This window comes from Cherax quadricarinatus, chromosome 84, assembly GCF_038502225.1.
Source record: "Cherax quadricarinatus isolate ZL_2023a chromosome 84, ASM3850222v1, whole genome shotgun sequence".
Taxonomy (NCBI): Eukaryota; Metazoa; Arthropoda; class Malacostraca; order Decapoda; family Parastacidae; genus Cherax; species Cherax quadricarinatus.
In genome coordinates this window covers 12,437,054-12,464,634 of record NC_091375.1, presented here as the reverse complement: position 1 = coordinate 12,464,634, position 27,581 = coordinate 12,437,054, and the positions used below count along the sequence as shown (strand labels likewise).

Genomic DNA, 27,581 nt, shown 5'->3' with positions numbered 1-27,581 from the left:
ATCACAACTGTACTTGTGTGCCTGTACCTAAATAAACTTTGAGAACCTGTACTCAGATTATTATAATCAAAAAAGCGCTCAACCACAAGGGCTTGTATTCATAGAGATGAAATTTCGTTCGAATTATTAACCCCGGAAGGTTAGCCACCTAGGATAACTCATTTCCATTGTGGTCCTCAATCTTGTCCCCCAGGATGAGATTCACATCAGTCGATTGATACCAAGGTACTTACTTGCTTGGTAGGTGAACGGGGACAGGTGTAAGGAAAAACGCCCTGTATTTCCACCCTTGCCGGGGATCGTATCATGGACAGTGTGAAGCGAGAGCGTTGCCTACCAGGCCACGGGACACTGGTAGAGTCACCACTTGTTACAAAATGTGATATCCATGAAGAAGCGCTAAGCTGCAAGGGCTATACAGCTTCTGGTTTTGTAATAGTTTGTCAGAATAAATTCTAGTCCAGTTATCTCTAAAATTAAGATATTTTAATAGCGCTTTGGGATTTAACTGGTTGAACTTAAATCAACTATATAATTCAAGAACAAGAGCTGAGGAACACTGGAGGAAGTCTACTGACCCATACACTCCTGCATCAAGAGACAGAACAACGTTCACGTCGCCTTAACCAGTTATCCTTCATAGATCATGCACCCAGCAGAGCTAGGTGTTGTTCATGATCCGAAAACCACCTCCCGTTTGAATACCAGCCTCCGCAAGAATTTTATATAGCAATGAAACCATGAAACAAGTAAGATTTTCTAAACTCGTCCTCTTCCTTGTCGAGCCTCATTGCCCTTCATTCCTAAGACAGTGTGTGACCCTTAGGATTATATCATGGAGCTCTAAACCCGTAGGATTATACAGCACATGTGAGGGAGGGGATGGAAGTTATTCAGGGTCAATTCAGGGAACTGGAGCACAGATCCAATCCCCTAGATCAAGAGCCCCACACCAGGGGTGTTATCCAATGGTATTCCCATTAATGCTTCGTTTTCAGAGAAAAAAAAGTTTACGATGTAAGATTTTGTTCACTGCTTATACTGCACATTGCTGTATAGCCCCCCCAGAGGGTTTAGCGCTTTTGAAAAAAAACATTAAAAAAATACACAATACTGAGTTATTACAAGACAAGAAAAATAAAGACGTGTCGCAGGTGTTTTAATGCCTTATCTTGTTATTTTATACCATTATTGTAATAACAGACAAATATACAACACAATGAGAGTATAGGATCAATCTAATATTTACCCCTAGGCCTACTGTAGTGGAATTTTGTCAATTATGTTACTGTCAGCTCACCATCTGCCGCCATTCGGAGACGTAAATAAAAATCAGCTGATGAGGTGTTAGGTGTTACAGCTAAAAAAAATATAAATAAAACATTAGTTGCTTTAATTCTTTAATTTAAATATTATTGGAGCACTTTGCTCTTGTGTGTGTTGCATCAAACTTTTTTCGGCTTACAAAACTATAAATTCTTATTTTTAATAATTAAAAGCGAAACCTATTCCACAATGACATTTTCTGGACGGGTTTGAACAGACATGTAGACAAAAACTGTACAAAAACCATCATTTACAGTTCTGGTATTATATGTGTAGAATAATACCAAGTTTAAGCCACTAATTTAGTTAGAAAACAAGCTAACAAAAGCAGCAAGTTCTGAATTCAGTTCTTTAACAGTGTAGGTCGCCCCTCCAGGTTCATGTGCCCTAAAAATTCTGCCACATTTAGAGCCTTTTCTGGCCCCTCTGCCCCTTACACTAGAACCTTGTGACGATTTCTTGAGCTCCGAATTTTCTCCTCCGGGAATTACTGATAATTTCTCGAGAACAATTGTTGCGCTTTTCACTGCGATATTGGGAGCAGCTACCAGCCTTGGTGGACCTCTGCTGCTCCTGACGTCCCCGTTGGAGCCTCTAGCGTCTTTGAGGTTTTGTAAATTTCTTCCTCTGCTACTGCGACGGGAGTCTCTGGACCTGCCACCAGAGGAGCCTTCAGGGGTGTTGAGGCTGTCATGCAAACCTCTTCCTCTGGTACTGCTACCACGGGAGCCTCTGGACCCGCCATTGCCCCTGATACCTATGGAAGCATACGATTACATCAGTCATTACATCAAAAAGTTATTCAAGATCGATAATTATCAGGCGTTTCATCAAGCCGAACTATATTCAACTGCAGAAAATTTTAAAAGAGAAAATGACTTGCCCAAATCACCTGAAATAGGTTTTCGTGGAGGTGAAGATCTCTGGGGAAGCTCCGTACATTCCATGTCTTCTGAATCACCAGCGAGAGTAACACCATTACATTCCTGGGGAATGATTTCAATGTGAGAATTAGCCTTTAATTTATTTCCTAGCAAGAATGGGCTACGTAGTCTGGAAATTTAAGTGATTATGTAGATATATGGTTCAGAGAGGCCAAGCCCATGATGACACTCTTCAGGTCACTTGTTCTATCTAGGCTGGAATATTGCTGCACACTAACAGCACCTTTCAAGGCAGGTGAAATTGCCGACCTAGAAAATGTACAGAGAACTTTCACGGCGCGCATAACGGAGATAAAACACCTCAATTACTGGGAGTGTTTGAGGTTCCTAAACCTGTATTCCCTGGAACGCAGGAGGGAGAGATACATGATTATATACACCTGGAAAATCCTAGAGGGACTAGTACCGAACTTGCACACGAAAATCACTCGCTACGAAAGCAAAAGACTTGGCAGACGATGTACCATCCCCCCAATGAAAAGCAGGGGTGTCACTAGCACGTTAAAGACCATACAATAAGTGTCAGGGGCCCGAGACTGTTCAACTGCCTCCCAGCATACATAAGGGGGATTACCAACAGACCCCTGGCAGTCTTCAAGCTGGCACTGGACAAGCACCTAAAGACAGTTCCTGATCAGCCGGGCTGTGGCTCGTACGTTGGTTTGCGTGCAGCCAGCAGCAACAGCCTGGTTGATCAGGCTCTAATCCACCAGGAGGCCTGGTCACAGACCGGGCCGCGGGGGCTTTGACCCCCGGAACTCTCTCCAGGTAAACTCCAGGTAGAGAAATGATGATAAATTAGACACATGATACCAAAGTGTTACACATTTATAATTAACCAAATGACTTTACTAATCCACGAGACAAAAAAAAAATAAGAGTTACCTGATCTACAAAAGCAGCAAGCTCAGCATCGAGTTCCAAAACAGTATAAACAGTTCTGGCACCATGAGCTCTGAAAACTCGGGAGCCTCTTCTGTTCCCTCTGCCTCCAGAACTTTGCGATAATCTCTTGACAAACGTTGAACTCTTCATCCTTGTAGTATCTGCCGAGCCATCTACAGTAGCCTTCTGCACTCTGCCACCACGGGAGTCTTTGAGCCTGCCTGGCAAAAATCTGCCGCCTCTGCCACCATTGGAGTTCCTAGTACCACGGAGGTGGTCATGGAAGTCTCTGTTGCTGTTACTTCGCCTCCTGTCACACACTGATGGTCTCTTGACATGCTTTGTACACCTTGCCTTGTTCGTCGAATCCCGATCGACGCCATTACATTTCTGAGGATTGAAAATCTAGCATCAGCGAAAAGAATAGGACAAGCTGTGCAATAATCACCTCAGGGGAGGTTCCTTGACACTGGTGAGGGGCTCTTGATCAAGAGAATTTAATGTGCTCCAGTTCTCTGAACTGAGTCTGAATACCTTCCATCCCCCCGCCCCCACAGGCGCTGTATAATCCCTACAGGTTTAGCTCTTCCCCATGATTATAATAATGTAAAAGAATTTGAAGAATCCAAAAATATATATCGGACTGTATATCTGAGATTAACAATGAGATTTAAAACAGCAACTAGTTTAAATATCTTGTAGTATAAACCTTAATATATATATATATAGGTAATTTCGGATGAAGGGAAAACATCCAATAGGCTACAAATAAAACTGACTGACGATAGATACTTTAAACTTACCGATAATCTCATTTCCCTACGACCTCCGCCTTTTTTCTGCGCCATAATGTCTTCCCCTTATCTGTAGCGAAGAGCTAATATGTCGTCTCGTGGCTCCTATAACGCCTTAGCTGTGTAATGTTGCAGCTTATATATATATGGCTCCGCCTCACTACAATGACATCTGACCGGTGCTGGGAAGGTCCTTCTTAAACTCAACCTTGTTAGGTAAGACACACATGCGACAGTTAGGTATCTTTATTTTGAAACGTTTCGCCTACGGAACAACGGAACAATGCTCTTCTCCAGACTGAGGGACTGACCACCTCAAAACTTTAAGGGTGATGGACTGATTACATCGTCTTCAAGTATCTTCTGCTTCTATCAACTTTTCTATACTCGACTGAAGAAGCCTACTGTGTAGGCGAAACGTTTCAAAATAAAGATACCTAACTGTTGCATATGTGTCTTACCTAACAATCTGTCGGTATTTTATACCATTTTAATGTTTAAACTCAACCTTGTTTTCCACTCTTTTATATAATAAGAACATAACAATAGAGGAACACTGCAGAAGGCCTACTGGCCCATGCGAGGCAGGTCCTTATCAAAGCGACCTCTACCTTAATCTACCCAAGAAATAACTCCCGTATCTAATGACACCAATCAAACCCAGCCCCTCCCACTCGTATATTTGTCCAGTCTCTTCTTAAATTCCCAAGTATTAAGATCCCAAGAAGTTGCAGTGTCTGACAGGATTGTAGATGAATGGTTCAGAGAAACGACACGTTGATAAATTAGACACATGTTCAACTCTTGGGTATCTTTATTGAGGAAACGTTTCGCCACACAGTGGCTTCATCGTCAATGACTGTCTTCGTCTGCTACACGTGCCTATTCACTGACGCCTATATAAGCGCCAGTCTCCTTACCTGAGCTTCAGAATCTCTACAACCACGGTGCTATAAACACCACCTCGAAGGCTGAGGGACTGATTAGAACATAAGAATGTAGGAACACTGCAGAAGAACATTAAAATGGTATAAAATACCGACAGGTTGTTAGGTAAGACACACATGCAACAGTTAGGTATCTTTATTATGAAACGTTTCGCCTACACAGTAGGCTTCTTCAGTCAAGTACAGAAAAGTTGATAGAAGCAGAAGATACTTGAAGACGATGTAATCAGTCCATCACCCTTAAAGTTTTGAGGTGGTCAGTCCCTCAGTCTGGAACAATGCTCTTCTCCAGACTGAGGGACTGACCACCTCAAAACTTTAAGGGTGATGGACTGATTACATCGTCTTCAAGTATCTTCTGCTTCTATCAACTTTTCTGTACTTGACTGAAGAAGCCTACTGTGTAGGCGAAACGTTTCGAAATAAAGATACCTAACTGTTGCATATGTGTCTTACCTAACAACACACTGCAGAAGGCCTACTGGCCCATATGAGGCAGGTCCTTATCAAAACGATCTCTACCTAAAGCCACCCAAGAAATAACTCCCGTACCCAATGACGCCAATCAAACCCAGCCCCTCCCACTCATATATTTGTCCAGTCTCTTCTTAAAGCTACCCAAGGTCCTAGCCTCTATCACCCCACTGGGAAGACTGTTCCACGCATCTACAACTCTGTTAGAAAACCAGTACTTACCTATGTCCTTTCTAAATCTAAATTTATCCAACTTAAATCCATTATTCCTGGTTCTTACCTGGTTCGACACCCTCAGTACTTTATTAATGTCTCCCTTGTTTATGCCCGTCATCCACTTATACACTTCAATGATATCTCCCCTCATTCTACGCCTCTCCAGAGAGTGGAGATTTAAGGCTTTAAGTCTATCTTCATACTGGAGGTTCCTTACACAGTAAATCATTTTAGTCATTCTTCTCTGTATGCTCTCTAATGAGTCTATATCCATCCTGTAGTAAGGAGACCAAAACTGAGCAGCATAATCTAAATGAGGCCTCACTAGTGATGTATAGAGCTGTAAAATAACTTTTGGACTTCTGTTACTTATACTTCTTGAGATAAATCCAAGTAATCTGTTGGCCTTGTTGCGCACACTAAGGCACTGCTGTCTTGGCTTTAGATTTCTGCTTACCATGACTCCCAAGTCTTTTTCACATTCTGTATGATCAGGCTCTACTTCACCTAGATTATAGCTTCGAGGGTTATTTTCATTACCAAGGGCAAGTACCTTACACTTATCCACATTAAACTTCATCTGCCATTTCTCAGACCAAGACATTAATTTGTTCAAATCGTCCTGGAGTTCATTGATATCCTCCTCAGAGTGAATTATACGGCCTATCTTTGTATCATCAGCAAACTTACTCATGTCACTAGTAATCCCTTCATCAAGGTCATTAATGTAAATTATGAACAAGAGAGGGCCTAAAACTGATCCTTGTGGAACGCCACTAGTGACTAATCCCCATTCAGATTTCACTCCATTAATGGTAACTCTCTGCTTTCTATTGGTAAGCCATGCCTCAATCCATGCTAGAACTTTACCTCCTATACCATGAGCTGCCACTTTTCTTAAGAGTCTCTTGTGAGGTACTCTGTCGAAGGCTTTACTAAAATCCAAATAAACAATATCATATTCCTTATCACTGTCAACTGCCTCAAATGTTCTATTGAAGAACGTCAGTAAGTTTGTCAGGCAGGAACGACCTCTCGTGAATCCATGCTGAGATTCATTTATCAAGTTATGCTCTTCAAGGTGACTTCTGATAATGTCAGCTATAATTGATTCTAATAACTTGCCCACTATAGATGTCAGGCTTGTTAGGTAAGACACATATGCAACAGTTAGGTATCTTTATTATCAAACGTTTCGCCTACACAGTACGCTTCTTCAGTCAAGTACAGAAAAGTTGATAGAAGCAGAAGATACTTGAAGACGATGTAATCAGTCCATCACCCTTAAAGTTTTGAGGTGGTCAGTCCCTCAGTCTGGAGAAGAGCATTGTTCCATAGTATGAAACAATATTGTTTCATACTATGGAACAATGCTCTTCTCCAGACTGAGGGACTGACCACCTCAAAACTTTAAGGGTGATGGACTGATTACATCGTCTTCAAGTATCTTCTGCTTCTATCAACTTTTCTGTACTTGACTGAAGAAGCCTACTGTGTAGGCGAAACGTTTCATAATAAAGATACCTAACTGTTGCATATGTGTCTTACCTAACAACCTGTCGGTATTTTATACCATTTTAATGTTCAGATGTCAGGCTTATTGGACGGTAATTTGAAGGCGTGGACTTATCCCCTGATTTGAATATAGGAACCACATTAGCCATCTTCCACATCTCTGGCACAACACTGGTAAGGATGGACGCATTGAATACACTCGTTAATGGCTGACTAAGCTCCATCTTGCATTCCTTAAGTACCCTTGAAAACAACTCATCGGGTCCCGGGGACTTATTGTTTCAGTTTGTCTATCTGTTTAATAACCATGTCCCTCGTGACAGTAATATTAGTTAACTTAAATTCATCAGGAACTAAATAATTGTTAATTACTGGAATCTCATTTACATCTTCCTGTGTAAAAACTGACAAAAAATAGTCATTAAATAAGGAACACATTTCCAGTTCATTATCCGTCAGCTGTCCATTCCCAGATTTCAGAGGTCCTACTTTTTCCTTCACCTTCGTCCTATACACTTGAAAGAACCCCTTTGGATTAGTCTTTGATTCATTAGCGACTCTAATTTCATAGTCACGTTTAGCCTTTCTAATCGCCTTTTTTACTTCTCTTTTAAGCTGAACATATTGGTCAGTAAGGTTAACCTCTCCTCTTCTGATGCGCCTATAAATTCCCCTTTTCTCCCCTAATAGATGCTTTAACCTCCTGTTAACCCATTTGGGATCGTTATTATTAGACCTAATTTCTCTCTGGGGAATGTATATACTCTGGGCACTGTGTACATTATTAAGAAAACAATCATAAAAGCAGATCCCTTCATATTCATAAGTATGATTATCGTCAATAAAATCATTAGCTAGATAACCCCAATCAAGATTAGACAGATGTTCCCTAAGTCCATTATAATCGGCAGAACGAAAATCGGGGATTTTTACTGTATTATCATTATTCTTGCATTCCCAATTAATGCTAAAGGTGATGGATTTGTGATCACTTGCGCCAAGCTCTTCAGTGATCTCCAGATTATTCACTAGTGTTTCCTTATGTGACAAGACTAGGTCTAGCAAATTATTACCCCTGGTAGGTTCAGTTACACTCTGTTTCAGAAAACAGTCCTGAACTGTTTCCATGAAGTCACTGGACTCTAGATTACCTGTCAAAGAATTCCAGTCAATTTGGCTAAAGTTAAAATCCCCTACTATGACTACGTTACTGTGTCCAGAAGCCCTAACAATTTCGTCCCAAAGAAGTCTCCCTCTATCGTGATCCAAGCCTGGAGGTCGGTATATTACACCTAGAATTAGTTTTTCTTGACCCTCCACGAACTCTACCCAAACAGACTCTGTTACTGCTCCATCTATTTTTATACCTTTTTTTATGCAACAATTAATATTTTCTCGAACATACAATGCAACTCCTCCCCCCTTCCCATTACATCTATCCACATTGAATAACTTAAATCCCTGAATATTGCACTCAGCAGTCATATCCCGACTCTTTAAATCATACCACGTTTCAGTTAATGCAATGATATCAAAGTTCCCAGCACATGCTACCAAACGTAGTTCATTAATTTTATTTCTTGCACTTCTACTGTTAGCATAAAATACCATCATATGTTTTTTCTTCTGCACATTTTTCCTATTCATCTTTGTTTTTACACAATTTCTGAAATTATCATTACCCAGAGTTACTCCATGACAGTTACTATTAAGATTCTTAATATCAGAGCATAAGTCAATATATCCATACTCATTATTAATCATTTCTAAACCCATACCTCTAACTAATCCTAGTTTAAAGTCCTAACAACCCCCTCAACTGAGTTAGCAAGAAAACCCACACCTGCCCTGGATAAGTGAACCCCATCCCTGGCATACATGTCATTTCGGCCATAGAAGTTGTCCCAGTTGTCAATGAATGGTACTGCATTATCCTTACAGTGTTTATCCAGCCAACAATTAATACCAATTGCTCTGGACAACCATTCATTACCAACACCTCTTCTTGGCAAAATGCCACATATAACAGGGCGCCCCCCCCTTCTTCCTAATCATGTCTATAGCTGTCCTGAACTTTCTAACTAAATCCTCACTTCTACGCTTGCCTACATCATTGCCTCCAGCACTGAGGCAAATAATAGGATTGATCCCATTACCGTTCATGATGTTGTCAAGCCGGCTAACAATGTCCTCCATCCCAGCCCCAGGAAAGCATACCCTTTGTCTCCTACTCCTGTCCTTCAAGCAGAATGCCCTATCCACGTATCTAACCTGGCTATCCCCAACAACAACAATATTCTTACCTTCCTTGTCGTTCGTCGTGACGATCCCAGTAGTAGACTCACATTCGTCGGGTAGCACCGAGAATGCGTTGGAGGTTTCCACGGGAGTTTCCACAGCAGTCTCTTTCTTCTTCATCGTTTCTGGCTTTCCATTCGTCTTCTTGATCGTCAACTTCGTCGTCCCCTGCTGTCCAGCCACTGACCACGATCCCTTCTTGACCTGAGGACTCGAAACAGGAGGACTACTACGAATCCTCTTGTTTTCCTCGGTCAATCGCCGTATCTCCATCTTCGCTGCCTTCAATTCTTCCTTAAGTTGCTGGTAAAGTTGCTCGATGGAGGGCATCTTGGTTCAGTCCACGGAGCAAACAAGACACTTCTTCACAGAGTTAAGTATAGGTCAGCACTCATGTACTTATCCAACCTAAATTTGAAACCACCCAAAGTCCTAGCCTCAATAACCCAACTAGGTAGACTGTTCCACTCATCAACTACCCTATTTCCAAACCAATACTTTCCTATGTCCTTTCTAAATCTAAACTTATCTAATTTAAATCCATTACTGCGGGTTCTCTCTTGGAGAGATATCCTCAAGACCTTGTTAATATCCCCTTTATTAATACCTATCTTCCACTTATACACTTCGATCAGGTCTCCCCTCATTCTTCGTCTAACAAGTGAATGTAACTTAAGAGTCTTCAATCTTTCTTCATAAGGAAGATTTCTAATGCTATGTATTAATTTAGTCATCCTACGCTGAATGTTTTCTAACGAATTTATGTCCATTCTGTAGTATGGAGACCAGAATTGAGCTGCATAATCTAGGTGAGGCCTTACTAATGATGTATAAAGCTGCAGTATGACCTCTGGACTTCTGTTGCTTACACTTCTTGATATAAATCCCAGTAATCTATTTGCCTTATTACGTACGCTTAGGCATTGCTGTCTTGGTTTAAGGTTGCTGCTTACCATAACCCCCAAGTCCTTTTCGCAATCTGTATGGCTAAGTTCTTCATTATTTAACTTATAAGTGCTAGGGTTATGGACACTCCCGAGCTTCAGAACCTTGCATTTATCTACATTGAACTGCATCTGCCACTTTTCTGACCAAGAGTAGAGTTTGTCTAAATCCTCCTGAAGTTCCCTAACATCTACGTTTGAATCAATTATCCTACCTATCTTCGTGTCATCGGCGAATTTGCTCATATCACTAGTAATTCCTTCATCAAGATCATTGATATATATTATAAACAACAACGGGCCCAAGACTGATCCCTGTGGAACGCAACTTGTTACTGATCCCCACTCGGATTTAACCCCATTTATGGACACACTCTGCTTCCTGTCTGTGAGCCATGATTCGATCCACGAGAGCACTCTTTCCCCAATGCCATGAGCTGCTACTTTCTTCAACAGTAGAGTAGAAGTAGAGTAGAAGTTCGAGGTAATCAGTCCCTCAACCTGGAATCGATGTGATGAATGGTTTTGAAAACCATTCATCACATCTATCAGACACTGCAACATCATGGAATCTTGGTACAAAGACTTCAACGCTTGCCCTACCTTTGGACGACGACCTACTTACACTAGTGGCACGTCCCACTGTGTTCCTGCCTCCTCCTGCTTCAACTCATCTCCCCCCCCCTTCTCCTCCCCCCCCTTCTTTGGCACCAAAACAATAACCCCAGTTTTCTGCGTTTGCGCCATCCTACCACGTTTCAACATAATTCAGAACCGCCACTAGGCATTCCCTCAGATCCTCCCAATGTGCTCTGTAAAAATCATTAGATAACCCATCTATTCCCGGTGTCTTCCCCTGACTCAACCCATTCACCACCTCCCCCACCTCTGCCTCCTTAATGCCACCCTCCAACATGTCCCTATCCCCCTGCCCCAAAACCTGATGAACCCCTATATCTCTAAATGTTTCTAACCCAACCACCCCTCCCCTTCTCTTCCATTTCTCCGTAAACCAAGAATCGGTATACCTACTGATACAATCTGTGTCCGAGAGACCCTGTCCCTGCACATAACCCTTCCCCCCCTCCACGACAATATGTACCACGGTATTCCTCAACTGTCTGTCCTTGAATTTTTGGAGTACAAACCCTGTTGGCTTATCACCTTTTAGTACGTCCTCCAAGCCTGCCCTGACCCTGAGTGCATCAAAACGTTCATTATGCATCTCCACTAAACGACTTCTAAGTTCCCCCATAACTCCTCCCACACCTTCCCTACCCTCCCCATAACAATCATTCAACTGGCCCTCTAAATAATTCTGCAATCCAAACCTCCAGCGTGCCCGTTCCCTGCCCCTCTTAAACAATCCTGCAATCTGCACCTTTGCCTGCAACTCCCACCAATCTAGCAAATCCACCTCCTCATCCCTAACCTCCCAAAACCCTTTCCACCATGCCTGAAAGGACCAACCTTGATCTTCCTCCTGTAAAAGCCTCACATTTAATTTCCAATAACTCTGATATATTCTCGGATTACCATCCACCCGCAGGTCAGCCAACACTGCCCTGTGATCAGACAAACCCACGTCTACTGTTCTAACCCTCTTCACTCCTATCCCCTGCCTCACATAAATCCTATCCAACCTTGCCTCATAACTCCCCTGTACATAGGTGTGCTCCACCTGATACCCCCCCCTGCCGACCACATCTACGACCCCGACGTCTCGAAAAGCATCCCGTAAGACACCCAACACACACCCCGCCCCCCTAGGTATTACGTCTCCTTGCCTAATCACACAATTCCAATCACCTCCAATTATCGCAATAGCAGGTAAACCCCTGAGATAGTATAACAATACGTCCCGAACAAAGTCTGTTTTTATCCTCATGTTACCAATCGCGAGCATATAAACTCCCACAAAACATACCCTGCTCTCCCCCCCACCACCCATCCACTCGAACAACCCTCCCCCCTCCCCCCTCCTCCCACCCCACGACTCGCAACGGACTGGTCTCCTTTACTAAAACAGCCACTCCTCCCTTTAAAAGTTTTGTCATGCTTACAAACAACTTATATCCTCTCAATCGCAACTCACTACCTGACTTATGGTTATGTTCCTGTAGGAAACAAACATCCACATCATACCTTTTGAGGAACCACTCCAACCATACCCTTTTTACTTCAGTCTTGAGGCCATTAGCATTTAGTGTTACACACCTGAACGGTCAAGGAAAGGCGGCTTACCTCTGTGCCGCTGTGGCTTGCTCACACTTTCCTTACTACTCTTTTTAATAAGACCCCCTACCCCCCCTGTCCCTCCCCCCCATTTTCCCTGTGCTCCCCCCCTGTAGGTGATTTTCGTACCGCCTCTGCCCATACCTTCTTACCTGGTCTTTGCCCAGGTGTTAAAACGTCGTCTAATTCAGTCAACCCTACTGGCCGCTTCCTAGAGCTGCCTCCCAAAGCCATCTCTTCCTCAGGTACATCCTCCCTGTGTACCTCTGCCACCACAACTGTATCCTGTCCACCATTCCCTGTTCCTCCCTTCTTCTCACTCAGCCCTTGCAATCGCTGCCTATCACTGGGCCGTCCATCCATGTCCTCTCCTACGAAAGCCTCCTCCAAGAATTCCTGGAGCACAGACTCCAAGGCCACCTCCTGTGTCGACTCCGCCACTTCCTCCACCTCCACAGGCTTTGGAGGAAGATCTCCATCCTCCACCGGGAGTGTGACACACGTCCCCAACTGTTCTCCTTCCTTTTCCACCTCCTCACTCCATAGAGGGGTCCCAGTTTTCGCCGTCGCCACCACACTCGTCTGCTGGGCCTCCTCCACCGGGTCAGGCACCCTTGGGGCACATTGCGCCGCTATATGTTCATAAGAGTTGCAAAGACGACACGTTCTCCTTTGTCCCGCATAAGACACATATACCTGAGTTCTGTTGCCTGTTAACATAACATACGAAGGTATAGGCTTCTTTAATGTCATCTTGATGTTGTATGAACCTTCCGGGAGGCCCTCATATGGTCCATCCCGCCATACCCCTCCTCTAGCCTCATGAATGACTCCGTAGTTGCTGAAAACGTCCTCTATACCAAACTTGGTCGCCTCAAAGGGTACATTTCTCACCCGTACCCACGTGTAGTAAGTAGACACGTCATGCATGCACACGTCCATCGTCGAGTTGAGGCACATTCGGCGTTCCTGGTACTCCTCCACCACACTGCTGTAGAAACTGGCCCTCGAAACTTCACAAATACTCTTTTCATCCCGTTAAGGGCCACACCATACAGTTCCTCGTTAGGGATGCCATATAGATCCCTAATAATTGCAGGAAGAAGTACGTTCATCGTAGCAGGGCTCAGAGAACCCCTTAACAGCTCAATGCAGACTGTGTTAATCCTCCTGCCGGTGTAATCCGCCATGTTTGATCAGTGAAAACTGCGCAGAAACCAGGTGAAGTGGGAGCAACGCAGCCCGTCCGCATGGCCCAATAGCGATGCGAACAATTGCTAGAATTACTACATTATCATGCCTTGTGGCCTTACCAATTTCCTCCCATAGTAGTCTCCCTTGGTCCCTATCTAAGTTTGGGGGATGGTATATCACTCCTAAAATCAGTTTTTCATGCACCTCTGAAAATTCTATCCAAACAGACTCTGTATGTGCTACTTCAGACTTAATACCCGTTTTTATGCAACAGTTCAAGCGATCTCGGACATACAATGCCACCCCACCCCCCTTCCCGATACTTCTATCTACTTGGAACAATTTAAAACCCTGAATGTGACATTCCGCAGGCATGTCTCGACTTTTTGAATTAAACCACGTCTCAGTTAAGGCAAATACATCACTGTTACCTGCACTAGCAACTAATCTCAACTCGTCCATCTTATTCATAGCACTACGGCTATTAGCATAATAAACATTGAAAGACTCTCCTTTCTCTTTACCCTTCTTGCTCATTTCTGTTTTTCTACTAAACCTATTACTGTCCTTATCACCCAGTGTCACTGGCTTTTCAATATCTACCTCGTTCTGCTTATTACTAGTTCCCCTAGAACTCATATTATTACTACACTGGGACTTCACTGTTTTCCTGCCAAAACCCATACCACTAACTATTCCTAGTTTAAAGTCCTAACAGCTCCCTCCACTGCAGTTGCCAGTGCTCCCACCCCAGACCTAGATAAGTGAACCCCATCCCTGGAATACATGTCATTTCTGCCATAGAAGAGGTCCCAGTTGTCAATGAATGTTACCTCATTTTCCTTACAGTATTTGTCCAGCCAGCAATTGACACCAATTGCCCTGGACAACCATTCATTTCCAACTTCTCTCCTTGGCAAAATACCACATATGACAGGGTTCCCACCCTTCCTCCTAATTATTTCTATTGCTGACCTATACCTGCTCATCAGATCTTCACTCCTACGTCTGCCAACATCGTTGCCTCCAGCACTGAGACAGATAATAGGATTGCTCCCATTACCTCTCATGATGTCATCCAGATGGCTAACAATATCCTCCATCCCAGCCCCAGGAAAGCAAACCCTCTGTCTCCTACTCCTGTCCTTCAAGCAGAATGCCCTATCCATATACCTAACTTGGCTATCCCCAACAACAATATTCTTACCTTCCTTGGTGTCGTTCGTCGTGATGTTCCCAGTAGTCGACTCACATTCGTCGGGTAGCAATGAGAATGTATTAGATATTTCCACAACAGTTTCCACGGCAGTCTCTTTCTTCTTCATCGTTTCTACCTTTCCATTCGTCTTCTTGATCATCAACTTCGTTCCCTGCTGTCCAGCCACTGACCAGTTTCCCTTCTTGACCTGACGACTCAAAACAGGAGGACTACTACGAATCTTGTTTTCCTCGGTCAGTCGCCGAATCTCCATCTTCGCCATCCTCAATTCATCCTTAAGCTGTTGGTAAAGTTGCTCGATGGAGGGCATCTTGCTTCAATTCGTAGAGAGCGCACAAACAGGTCTTCACAGAGCTAAGTACACGTCACCCAACCCAATTTTCAACGCTACCCAAGAAATAAGCTCTGATGTGAAAGTCCCACTCAAATCCAACCCCTCCCACTCGTGTACTTATCCAACCTAAATTTGAAACTACCCAAAGTCCTAGCCTCAATGACCCAACTAGGTAGACTGTTCCACTCATCAACTACCCTATTTCCAAACCAATACTTTCCTATGTCCTTTCTAAATCTAAACTTATCTAATTTAAATCCATTACTGCGGGTTCTCTCTTGTAGATGAATGGTTCAGAGAACCGACATGTTGATAAATTAGACACATGTGCAACTCTTGGGTATCTTTATTGAGGAAACCTTTCGCCACACAGTGGCTTCATCAGTCCATACAAAGGAGAATCTTGAAGAACAGGAGGAGAATGAGGTAATCAGTCCCTCAACCTTGAGTCGATGTGGTCACTCGAATGGAGTGACCATATCGACTCGAGGTTGAGGGACTGATTACCTCATTCTCCTCCTGTTCAAGATTCTTCTTTGTATGGACTGATGAAGCCACTGTGTGGTGAAATGTTTCCTCAAAGATACCCAAGAGATGCACATGTGTCTAATTTATCAACGGGTTCTCTCTTGAAGAGATATCCTCAAGACCTTATTAATATCCCCTTTATTAGTACCTATATTGTCCTCATCGCTCTCGGGCCGTGTGGACGCACTGTGCAAAAAGCTCCTGCTTTCTCTGTTGCGCAACTTCCTGTTTTCATCAAGATGGCTGCCAGCTTCCGCAGAAGGAGCAACACCGTGTGTGTTGACTTTGTTAAAGGGACAATTTATCCGACGAATGCCTCTGTTTTATTACCAACGATTATACGGGACACGTTTGGCATTGACAATGATGAACTACATGGCATAGCGCTTAATGGTTCTTCAAGAATCTTCGTAAAGTTCTGCACAGTGGAGGCGTATGAAAGGACGGTGACTCAGTACCATCAAAATGGTATACAATACCGACAGGTTGGTAGGCAAGACATCTCTACTGTTCCTGCCTACTTTCTGTATTCGACTGAAGAAGCCTACTGTGTAGGCGAAACGTTTCGGAATAAAGTTGCCTAACTGTTGCCTATGTGTCTTACCTACCGACTCAGTACCAGGAGAATAGCATCACCGTATCATCTGGACTGGAGGTACGCCTGCGGGATGCCTCAAAATACTACACCTGGGTGAGGATCCGCAACGTTCCTTTTGAAGCAGATGATGTGGATATCAGAGAGATTTTTCAACAATATGGTGAGGTACATGCTATAACGTTTATGCAGAGGGGTTATGCTGCCAGGTTGAATCGTATATATGTAACTCGAGATATAACAGTGGAACGTGTAATGACGATAGATTTAGGTTTTTCGGACCATCGTGCTGTTTTGGCAGAGGTGGCATGGGAAGGGATGGTTCGTACGTATGTGGGTTATTGGAAAATGAATGTGAGGCTACTTCAGGGGGAGGGGGAGGGGGAGGGGTTGTTTAGGGAATGGTGAAGGCAACTCTGGGAGGTTTGCAACAAAGAGGAGGATGTCTTGGAATGGTGGGAGAAGCACGCTAAATTGCAGATTAAGGAGTATTATCAGCATAGAGGACGGGATGAGGCGAGGTGGAAGTTTGGTTTACAGAAATATTTTGAGGGGCAGCTCAATGATTGTTATGAAGGGGGAGGGGGGCTAGACATGGAGAAATAGAGGTTTTAAGGGGAAGATTGAGGGATATACAAAATTCTCGTTTTGATGCGATATGTGTGAGGGAAGGTTTAGAGGAGGTTCTATGGGGTAAGAAACCGTCAGGATGTGTTTTGAGGAGATTTAGGAATAGGCAACAGATGACCACGATTATGGAATTAGAGGTGTGTAAAGGGGTGGGGGGGGATATAGGGTGGGGCAGGTACTTAGTACCACCGATGGAATGAGCAATTATGCCGATTATTGGTTTAGGGAGAATTTTAAGCAGGGGGAGGGAGGAGGGAGGGAGGGAGAGATTCTAAGAGAAGGAATTCAGGGTATTTTAGGGGAGGAGAGAGCGATAATAGAGGGTAGGATCAGTGAGGAGGAGGCGGAGGAGGCGGTAATGGGCTTGAGTAGGGAAAAAGCGCCGGGCATTGATGGAATTCCTAATGATTTCTATATTACACATTGGGATTGTATGAAGGAATGTCTGGTCTCATTGTTTAACTGTATGAAGGAAAGGGGAGTGTTGGGGGAATCGCAGGGCACGGGGGTAGTTGTTTTGGTCTATAAGGGAGGGGGGGGAAGACCTTGGGTGCTTTTAGGGCGATCTCCCTCATGTGCGCTGATTATAAAGTTTTTGCGAAGGTTTTAAGTAATCGTATGAAAAAGGTGCTTGGCCGAGTCCTACATAGAGGACAGTGTGGGATTCCAGGTCGAAGTATGCGTGAGGGGCATGGGAGAATTAAGGATTTTGTGGAGGGTTGACAAGGGGGGGGGGGATCTTGGGGATTGATTGGAAGCAGGCTTATGACAGTGTAGATAGACGTATGTTGTGGAGTATTTTACAAAAACAGGGTTTTGGGGACGAGATTGTGTGCTGGGTGACTACTTTGTATACGCCTGCGACGGTCAGGGTACAGGTTAATGGGAAGTTAGGGTTGCCGGTGCAGTTGGGGAAGGGTTTGTGACAGGGTTGCCCCTTGTCTCAAATCCTCTTTGCATGTATGCAGGACCCTTTTTATAGGCTTATAGAGAAAGGAGTGTGGGAACAGGGAGAGGTGGGTCCTGGCAAATGTCGTATTGTGGGGTATGTGGATGATACCACAGCTTTGGTGGGAGGGGAAATAGGATTGGGGAACGTGGGATGTATAATAGAGATTTTTGGTGGGGCGACAGGGATGAGGGTTAATAAAGCAAAGTCAAAGTTATTAGAAGTAGGCACGTGGGTGGGGGGGGAACTGTATGGGTGGAACGTAGTGGATAGAATTAAGATATGTGGGGTTGTGTATATGGCGGACGCTGGGGAGGCGCAGAGAATAAATTCCAAGGAAGTTGTGAGTAGAGCGATGGGTAGAATGAGCGGGTGGAGGGCTGGGGATGTAACATTGCAGCAGAGGGTGGTTTTGAGGTATGTGTGGAGTTATGGGAAGCCATGGCTGTGGAAGGAGGTGGTGATGATGGGCGTGCGGCAGGGTGGGCTGGGTTTTATACCTTTGGACACACGAGTGAAGGCAGTGTATGTGAAGCAGCGGTACTTGAGGGTGGGAGGGGAGAGGGGTAGAAGGGTGGGAGGGGAGAGGGGTAGAAGGGTGGGAGGGGAGAGGGGTAGAAGGGTGGGAGAGGTCATGGAGGATGTGCGAAAATGGTGGAAGGGGAAGGCACTACTGGTGAGATATGGTGCGAAATTTGTTGGCAGTACGGGAAGCAAAAAAAGTAAGGGTAAGTAGGCTTGGGAGAACAGGTAGGCAGGGTACAGTGATACAGGGAGTAGCAACATACCCGATGTATGATTGGAGGGGCATTTGGGAAGACTTTCGGAAGATCAGATTAAAGCCAAGGGTTCGTGAAGTGGTTTATAGATTCTTTATGGGAATTCTAGCTACAAGGTCAGCGCTATATAGAATGGGTTATGTAGGTGCGGGCACTTGTTTGCATTGTGGGGAAGAGGAGACGGATTTTCATGCTGTATATTTTTGTGAAAACTTGGAGGTTGTAAGGACATGGTTAGCAAGGGTCCTTGGTATAGTGGCGGGAGGGGGGAGAAACATTTCGACTTTGAGGGCTTTGCATTTTGATGTGGGCGGGGTTTCCAAGGACATTCGGAGGGCAGTGATGTATGTAGTGGCAGATTTTTTGTGCGTGTCTTGGTGCATGCGGGAGGTGGGGGTGATTGTAGGGTGCGGGCGCTTGCAGCGAGTGTGTATCGTACATGACTTAAGAAATCGTAATGACACGATTGCAAATAAACCATACCCCCGGCCGGGATTGAACCCGCGGTCATAGAGTCTCAAAACTCCAGCCCGTCGCGCTGGAGTTTTGAGACTATGACCGCGGGTTCAATCCCGGCCGGGGGTATGGTGTATCGTACAGTTTGCACAAATAGGCTACTATATGGGAGGGTGTGGGTAAATAGTTTTCCCTTGGGTTATCGTAATCTGACAGTAGGTGTAATGTTAGGGTTGGGTGTAGTTTAGAGCTGGAATGGGTTGTTTCTCCCTAAACTGGCATTTTTGTTCCGTTTTGAGGTTAGTGGAGGATGGAAGGTGGAATAAAAGTGTGTGGTAGTGGAATATATGGGTGTAAAGTCGTTAGGAATGAGGGGGGCGTAGGGGGGGGGTGAACTGGTGACATTTGGTTAAGAGACAGGGGTTTTATAACTTTAGACGTCAGGTACGAACTTGAGCATGGAAGGGAACGTGAGTTTGTGTTTTTTAATACAGATAGCATGGGGTCAGGGGATGGCTTTCTGAAGTGTCTTTTGCCAGGATGGTTTTGTTAATGATTGAGGTAGTACTGCCCTGTACATGTTTTATTAGGAGCCATAAGTTACATTATGTAACTTAGTGCGTGACAGAGTAAGTCTGATATTGCTCTGGAACATTAATAAATATATATATCTTGTTGAACATAATAATACATAAAAATGGGAATGTGTATGTATTAGAGTGTGAGTTTCAATTTCTAGTGTACTGTTACCATATTAGTTGGTACCCTTCACTTTGTCAAGTAATTACTATCTATATATTGTTATAAGTTATTTATGTTAGTTATTATTTTATACGTTTTAAGTGAACAAATGTAAGATGTTGTGACGTCTAGTGCAAGTGGCATTTATCTTGCACTGGGGTAAAGGGGAAGTGTAATTTAATTATGATTGGATCATAACGACATGTCATTGAATGTTTGTACACTGTATTTAGAAGACGGGAAGGATTATGAGGATTGTCAATATATGTATTAATTCTTATGTAAATTTCATGGAACTCAGGGTGATAATGATGTACACCTATTAGTCGGATAAGTATTGATATGTTTATGCTTATTGTAATATAAATTTGATTGATAAAATGTATAATCTGGTATTTAGCTTTGGAGTAAAGAGATAAAAAGCATAGGGGATGGGGGATATTTTGTGTCAGCACAAAGATGAATCAGCAGAATTAGAAAATTGAAAAATTTATTTTTCTGTGGCGGAGTCGATAAGGGGTTCTTATATTCCTTTATTTTATTGTATCTAATGTTTTTTTTTAAATTCAGTGACTGATGGTGGTTATAAGTGGTGACGGCAGACACAGTTACTAGGCATGTGGAGGGAGGAGGGTTGAAGTGTCAGCGGTAGTGTATTAAACCCACCCTTGTTACCATGGGGTATATGAGGGTTAGGGTGTGGATTGGTTTCAATGGTGGATGTGAGCCATCATGTTCAGACATTCCTTGTATTATAGTCAGCCTTTTAGATGGCTGGATTGTGTTTATATATGTTGTCAATGATGTCCTTAATGCTCTTATAAATGTATAAGAGATTTGTCAGTGACAATCATGACAAGTTACAAAGGTATTTACAGATTACAGAGGTACGTAATGGGTCCAGGGACTGGGCCCCCAAAGTTTTGATAGCTGAACTAGGTACAAAGGTAATGAGCTCACAAGTTACAAAGGTAATGAATTCTGTAGAATGGTTACTTACGTTTATACTTTGGCTACAATCATGAACAAATTATAGAATATACTAAGGTGAAAGTGGTACGTTTTCAAGGGGGGGGTGTAAGCATTACTAGGTAGGACTATCGATAGTTTTTTTATATAAGACCATCTTTTCACGTGAAGCACAGTACATAAAAGTGTTTGATTGGAGTGCAGCAGCCAGTTCTGATGTTGTTATATAAGTGCTTCTTCGGTATTTGTGTAGTCACTGCAGATTATTGTTTTACTGCTTGTATCTTGTTACATATTGATTATGTACCCATATATTTTGTACCCGAGTTTAAAATAAAAAACTTATAATTACTAGGGTTATGGACACTCCCGAGCTTCAGAACCTTGCATTTATCTACATTGAACTGCATCTGCCACTTTTCTGACCAAGAATAGAGTTTGTTTAAATCCTCCTGAAGTTCCATAACATCTACGTTTGAATCAATTATCCTACCTATCTGTGTCATCGGCGAATTTGCTCATATCACTAGTAATTCCCTCATCAAGATCATTGATATATATTATAAACAACAACGGGCCCCAAGACTGATCCCTGTGGAACGCCACTTGTTACTGATCCCCACTCGGATTTAACCCCATTTATAGACACACACCGCTTCCTGTCTGAGCCATGACTCGATCCACGAGAGCACCCTTCCCCCAATGCCATGAGCTGCCACTTTCTTTAACAGTCTTTGGTGCGGAACTATCAAAAGCCTTACTAAAATCCAAGTAAATAATATCAAATTCTTTATCGTGGTCAACAGCCTCAACAAAGATAACCAGATGTTGCACAAGTGTCTTAACTTTCATCTTGTCGGTATTGTATACCTGTCTTGCACATAAGAGATAGAACTAGGCTCCATAACCAGAGTATCATAATCAAGACAGCTTTTGGAAAGCAGCTGACCAGAGATGTACATCACGCTGGGGCAGTGCACGAGCGCAGGCGAAGTATCTGTCAAAAAGTGCCTTTGAAAAATGGACAACTAGCCAGTGCATTAACACTGTTCATCACTAGTCTGAACACTTTTTTGTGATGCAAGTAAATTCTCGCTGTACTTGAATGTACTGATAAATTCAAGCGCTAAACTGACAAGGGTCATGCAGGACTGTACTGATAAAGCCACTGGATGGCGAAATATCTACAAATAAAGATACCCAGATGTTGTACATGTGGGTAATTCTTACATAAGGAGGAACACTGCAGCAGGCCTGTTGGCCCATACTAGGCAGTCCTTTACAATCCTTCCCATTAACAAAATATTTGCCCAACCCAATTTGCAATGCTACCCAAGAAATAAGTTTTGACGATTCTGTTTACTCATTATACAAGTCCCACTTCAGAGAGTAAATTCTCAACTTACACTGAAGAACGTACACCTGAGTATATATCCCGTGAGCATTAAAATATCTACCGAGTTGTACACAATTTTCTTTTTTTGGACTCGTAAAAAAGTCCAAGGTGTTCCGTCTCCTCACAAAGAAGACTGTTAGCCTCAAACCTCTTATGAATATCCTGGCCAGCAATAACCTGTGGTCAGGGAGCTGGCAGCAAGCCTCAAGTATCAATTTACTTGACTAGAGCTTTATGAGAAGCATTTGGGTCTCCGCCACCCCAACATTCTTAAATGATTCTTTATCAACACTCGAGAGTATATTTAAACAGAAAAACAATGCTGCACAAGTAAATGGATCACGAAGTATTTAACCTAGATGCTATTTAATGTTATGCAATCTACTGGCAGTAAAATACTTATACAAGCCGGGAAAAAATACGGTACTCTACATTACCAGTAAGTCACATTATCATAGTAGGCTGCAACTGCTATTAAAAAACGATGGTTACTGAAAAAAAGTGAAAAATAAGCTACCTACATAGTCTATGTCTAACAAAATTCCTTCAGATAACAATAAAATTAAAATTCTTTAGTTCCTCTGCTTTATCATTTGTTTAGTTGCTGGCCACGTAATCCTTGAGCAACTTTGATATGCATTTGGCAAGTTTTCACTAGGAAGGAATTTGGATACACCCACACAAGTGGTGTAGCCGAGAACATATATAACTGAGGTTTGAGAGTCCTGTGTTTAGTGTGTTTACGAAGCACCTCTGGGCCAAGATCTGTAAGTGATCATAACAAGTAGTGGGTGGTGAAGTGTTGTGTGTAGTCTAACCTGGGTAACACTACGTGAATCTCCTTCCCCCGTAAACTGAGTTGTTCAGTAGTGTCTGGTGTAGTTGCATATGTAAAGTAAAAGGACACAAGTGCAACTAATGTGACATTTTATTCTGGCAACGTTTCGCTCTCCAGGAGCTTCAAGCTGTTACCCGGAGAGCCGCTCCTGGAGAGCGATACGTTGCCACAATAAAATGCCACATTAGTTGCACTTGTTGGTAATATTGTCGGTAATTTTACCAACATATATACTTTAATTGCATAATTTGACTAGTGTAACTACACATTGTAAGAGACAGATCCGTCCGAGGGTCTACCACTTCAAAAATTAAGTCTTCCTGGATAATAAATTCATTAGGTCGGTTACATGAACCATTTATCTACATTCATTACGTCGTCATCTCTACTGCAGCCACTGGATTCGATATTCATCCATTGACGGTTCACTACGAATTGAATGTTGATCTTCAGGGACTGGTTTAACAGCAGGGTGATCGGCGGCCCTGTGGTGGAGCATAGCAGCAACCACTGATTGATAAAATGGCTTATAACATTTGGGAATCTTTATTCCCCAGAATTAAGACGCATAGATGCTGCGAAAGTGTCGTTTATCAACTTGCTGGAGAGTTCGTCTGTGGACAGTGCCCCTTGGGGGTTTAGCGCTTTGTTTTGATTGTAATAAGGGAAGTACCTCAGCGTGTCTTAAATTTTAGTCGGTAGGGGCAGTGGTCACCAAAATTACATCTATATTTTTCTTGAACTACAGTGAACTAATTCGAAATTTCCCCGTCAAAAGAGTTAATAAATATGTACTGGATTTCTTTTTTTATAGTGGTCAAATTTTCATGATGAGAGTTTATGCCTGTTTGGTCTCCCCCTCATATTTCATTTACTACCTAATTATCATTTCGTCTATACCCGTATTCGCATTTCATTTGAATGTCGCAGGTTCCCTGAATCTCTAAAGTTTATTTTATACTCTAAGTGGAAACACGGAGGTTTAAAGTTGGCGTATATTTAAACCACATTAGGAGACCAAAGAGCAGTAGTAGACAGACTAAATGGGAAGTAGACCAGTTAAAGCACTCACCCAGGTGAAGTTGAACACGTCTCATACATGTGTCGGTATAATAATCGCCAACGATACATTAAAAAAGATATAGGTCCATCACACGACCACCAGCGTCCACACTTATACAAGTAAACAGTAATCAAGTCTTATTACCTAAGTAATCGCAGCAGATGTGATGTTCAGTCTATTGTAGCCGCAGTGTCCAAAATACACGTCAAGGCACTTGATAACTAGCCGGCAGAACAACCCCTTTAGGGCATCATGCTTCCTCAAAAACAATAATAGATCCACTGGTGCGTAACAGCTAATACCCAACACCCGGTCACGATACCACAAACATCACAGATTACCCACAAGAGGCAGGTTAGGTAAATTTATGATAATTGTGGAATGTTCTTTGATTCAAACTGCTCTTTATTATACTTGTATTTTATTATTCTAGTGTAAATTAAGAGCAAGGATGATTAATTTGAGGAAGAGTTAATATAGGTTTGCATGTTTTTACGAAAGTTAACTTATCCACATGTAGCTAGTATAGGACAATTTTAAGCTTCGGTTTCTGATTTTATATGTAGGTAATGGTGGTCATATTTGTTATATTGTTATGTTATTCGTTAATGTTTCAATATCTAATGTAATGTTTTTTCAGTTATTGTTCATATATTGTCATCTTTATGGTTTTTCCTTTTGTTTATTGTATATTGTTGGTTTTAAATAAAATATAAAAAAAAAAAACTCATTTAAAATTAAGTCCTTTCTAAAATTTTCTCTTATACGTTTAAAGATATATTTTTTTCATTAATGTTGATGTAAAAATTTATAATTTTGCACCAAAAGGAACTTACAAAACTTACCTAACCTCATCATAACAAGCGCAATTTATTTTAGCCTAACCCAACTAAATATATTTTAGATTTGTTTACAATAATTTAATAATAAACAAACACAGTGAAATACATTTTTTTCGTTAGGTTCAGAATGATTTTTGCGAAATTATTGCATGCACAAATTTTCACTTGCCTTATTCGGCAAGAAGAGCGTTGCTATTTAAGCCAAAATCCCAAGTTTTACCTATTCGGCACGACAGAGAACCTCAGTAACTACTTCACATGACGGGGCTAAAAGTGGATTATTATGTATACATAAACACAGTGAAAGATCCGAACCGCCGTCACTGTGTGAGATATATTCCTACAAATACATTTAGTGAACATAATCATTATTTTTTTAGTCTGTATTATCAAAGGATAATAAAAACATTGTTTATTATACATGAACAAATACCTGGTAGGTTTCTCGGGGATTTGAAACCAGACCCCGGTTCGAATCTCCGAAAAACCTGTGGATCGTTCGACAAGCGCCCATTATGTTGTCACAGTTCATAAGTAACTTTGGGATTAGTAATTTATCACTGATTAATAATTACGTACATTAAACATTTATTATTCCATAGGCTGAATGTTTATATGGTAAGGAAATCTTCCGTTCAGAATCTTGATAGTATTATTATTTTTTTATATATTCTAAGGACGATGCTAATAACAAACATTACTTTTAATTAAAGAATATTGTTTTTTAAATAAAATAATCCATTGTGTTTTAATAACTGACTTAGATATGGTTTTGATTATATTATTATTGATCTAGGAATGGTAGTTTTCAAGATGTGGTACGTTGTATAGTCCTTGTGGCTTAGCGCTTCTTTTTGATTATAATAATAATAATAATCAAGATGTGGTACAAATATTTAGTTTTCACTTTTCTTTGCAGTTATCCTCTAGGGGAATCCACGAACTACCATCATGTGTGACGAAGAGGAGCTGGCTGCCCTTGTGGTCGACAATGGCTCCGGCATGGTCAAGGCCGGCTTCGCTGGTGACGATGCTCCCCGTTCTGTGTTCCCCTCCATCGTCGGCCGCGCCCGTCACCAGGGTGTGATGGTCGGTATGGGTCAGAAGGACGCCTATGTTGGCGATGAGGCCCAGAGCAAGCGTGGTATTCTCACTCTCAAATATCCTGTGGAACACGGCATCATCACCAATTGGGACGACATGGAGAAGATCTGGTACCACACCTTCTACAATGAACTTCGTGTTGCTCCTGAGGAGTCTCCTACAATGTTGACTGAAGCTCCTCTCAACCCCAAGGCCAACCGTGAGAAGATGACACAGATCATGTTCGAGAACTTTAATACTCCTGCTGTTTACGTTGCTATCCAAGCTGTTTTGTCCCTTTACGCCTCTGGTCGTACCACTGGTCTGGTGTGTGACTCTGGTGATGGTGTCACTCACACTGTTCCCGTCTATGAAGGTTTCGCCCTTCCTCATGCCATCCTTCGTCTTGACCTTGCTGGTCGTGACCTGACCAACTACCTCATGAAGATCATGACCGAGCGTGGCTACTCCTTCACCACCACAGCTGAGCGTGAGATTGTCCGTGACATCAAGGAGAAGCTTGGCTATGTTGCTCTTGATTTCGAGAATGAGATGAATGTTGCTGCTGCTTCCTCCTCCCTGGACAAGTCCTACGAGCTTCCTGATGGTCAGGTCATCACCATTGGTAATGAGCGTTTCCGTGCTCCTGAGGCTCTCTTCCAGCCTTCCTTCCTGGGTATGGAATCCGCTGGTATCCACGAGACCGTTCACAGCTCCATCATGAGGTGCGACATTGACATCAGGAAAGACCTGTTCGCTAACAATGTCATGTCTGGTGGTACCACCATGTACCCTGGTATTGCTGACCGCATGCAGAAGGAAATCACTGCTCTGGCTCCTGCTACCATCAAGATCAAGATCATTGCTCCTCCCGAGCGCAAGTACTCCGTCTGGATCGGTGGCTCTATCCTTGGATCACTGTCCACTTTCCAGACCATGTGGATCACCAAAGAAGAGTACGATGAGTCGGGTCCCAGCATCGTCCACCGCAAGTGCTTCTAAATGCAACATTACCTAAAATTCTCTTTCTGATCAAATTTAAAGACTTCAAATATATGTTACATTATGAGTAAAATATAGATATATTTTATATTATACTAATTTTACCTTTCCTAACATATTCAAATTTGAATTATCTGCTGCACCTTTGTCCAAGGCCTATCATTTGTATAGGTTATTGCGGTTATCGAAATATTACATCCTAAAATGGAAAAAAAAAATATACTTTTGGGTCATTTAGGACTCCCAGCTGTGGTTTCTCGTATACTGCATGGGAGTCACGAGCCACTTAATCTGCAAATATGTACGTAATACTTTTATCTGAGTTTCCGTTTCGTACACTTCCTTCAAGTGAGGGAGACCATACACAGAATTTCTTGCACAAGAT

General features: G+C 42.6%; 2 protein-coding genes across 3 annotated transcripts; one reads left to right on the top strand and one right to left on the bottom strand.

Annotated features, from left to right (window-relative positions):
• Positions 1-1,387: 1,387 nt before the first annotated feature.
• LOC128704345 (uncharacterized) lies at positions 1,388-24,614 on the bottom strand. Of its 2 annotated transcripts, none has more exons than XM_070103126.1 (4): positions 24,414-24,614; positions 3,156-3,545; positions 2,210-2,312; positions 1,388-2,083 (listed from the first exon to the last, which is right to left on the bottom strand). In XM_070103126.1, exons 2-4 carry the CDS (start codon positions 3,303-3,305, stop codon positions 1,629-1,631), a joined length of 708 nt encoding a protein of 235 aa, XP_069959227.1. In that variant the 5' UTR covers positions 3,306-3,545; positions 24,414-24,614; the 3' UTR covers positions 1,388-1,628. The 2 variants fall into 2 exon arrangements, with proteins under 2 accessions (XP_069959227.1, XP_069959228.1); XM_070103127.1 differs by having other exon boundaries at positions 2,219-2,312.
• On the top strand, positions 23,031-27,289 carry LOC128704337 (actin, alpha skeletal muscle). Its single transcript, XM_053799504.2, has 2 exons — positions 23,031-23,135; positions 26,031-27,289. The coding sequence occupies exon 2, from the start codon at positions 26,063-26,065 to the stop codon at positions 27,194-27,196; it is 1,134 nt and encodes a 377-aa protein (XP_053655479.1). The 5' UTR covers positions 23,031-23,135; positions 26,031-26,062; the 3' UTR covers positions 27,197-27,289.
• The last annotated feature ends 292 nt before the right edge of the window (positions 27,290-27,581 follow it).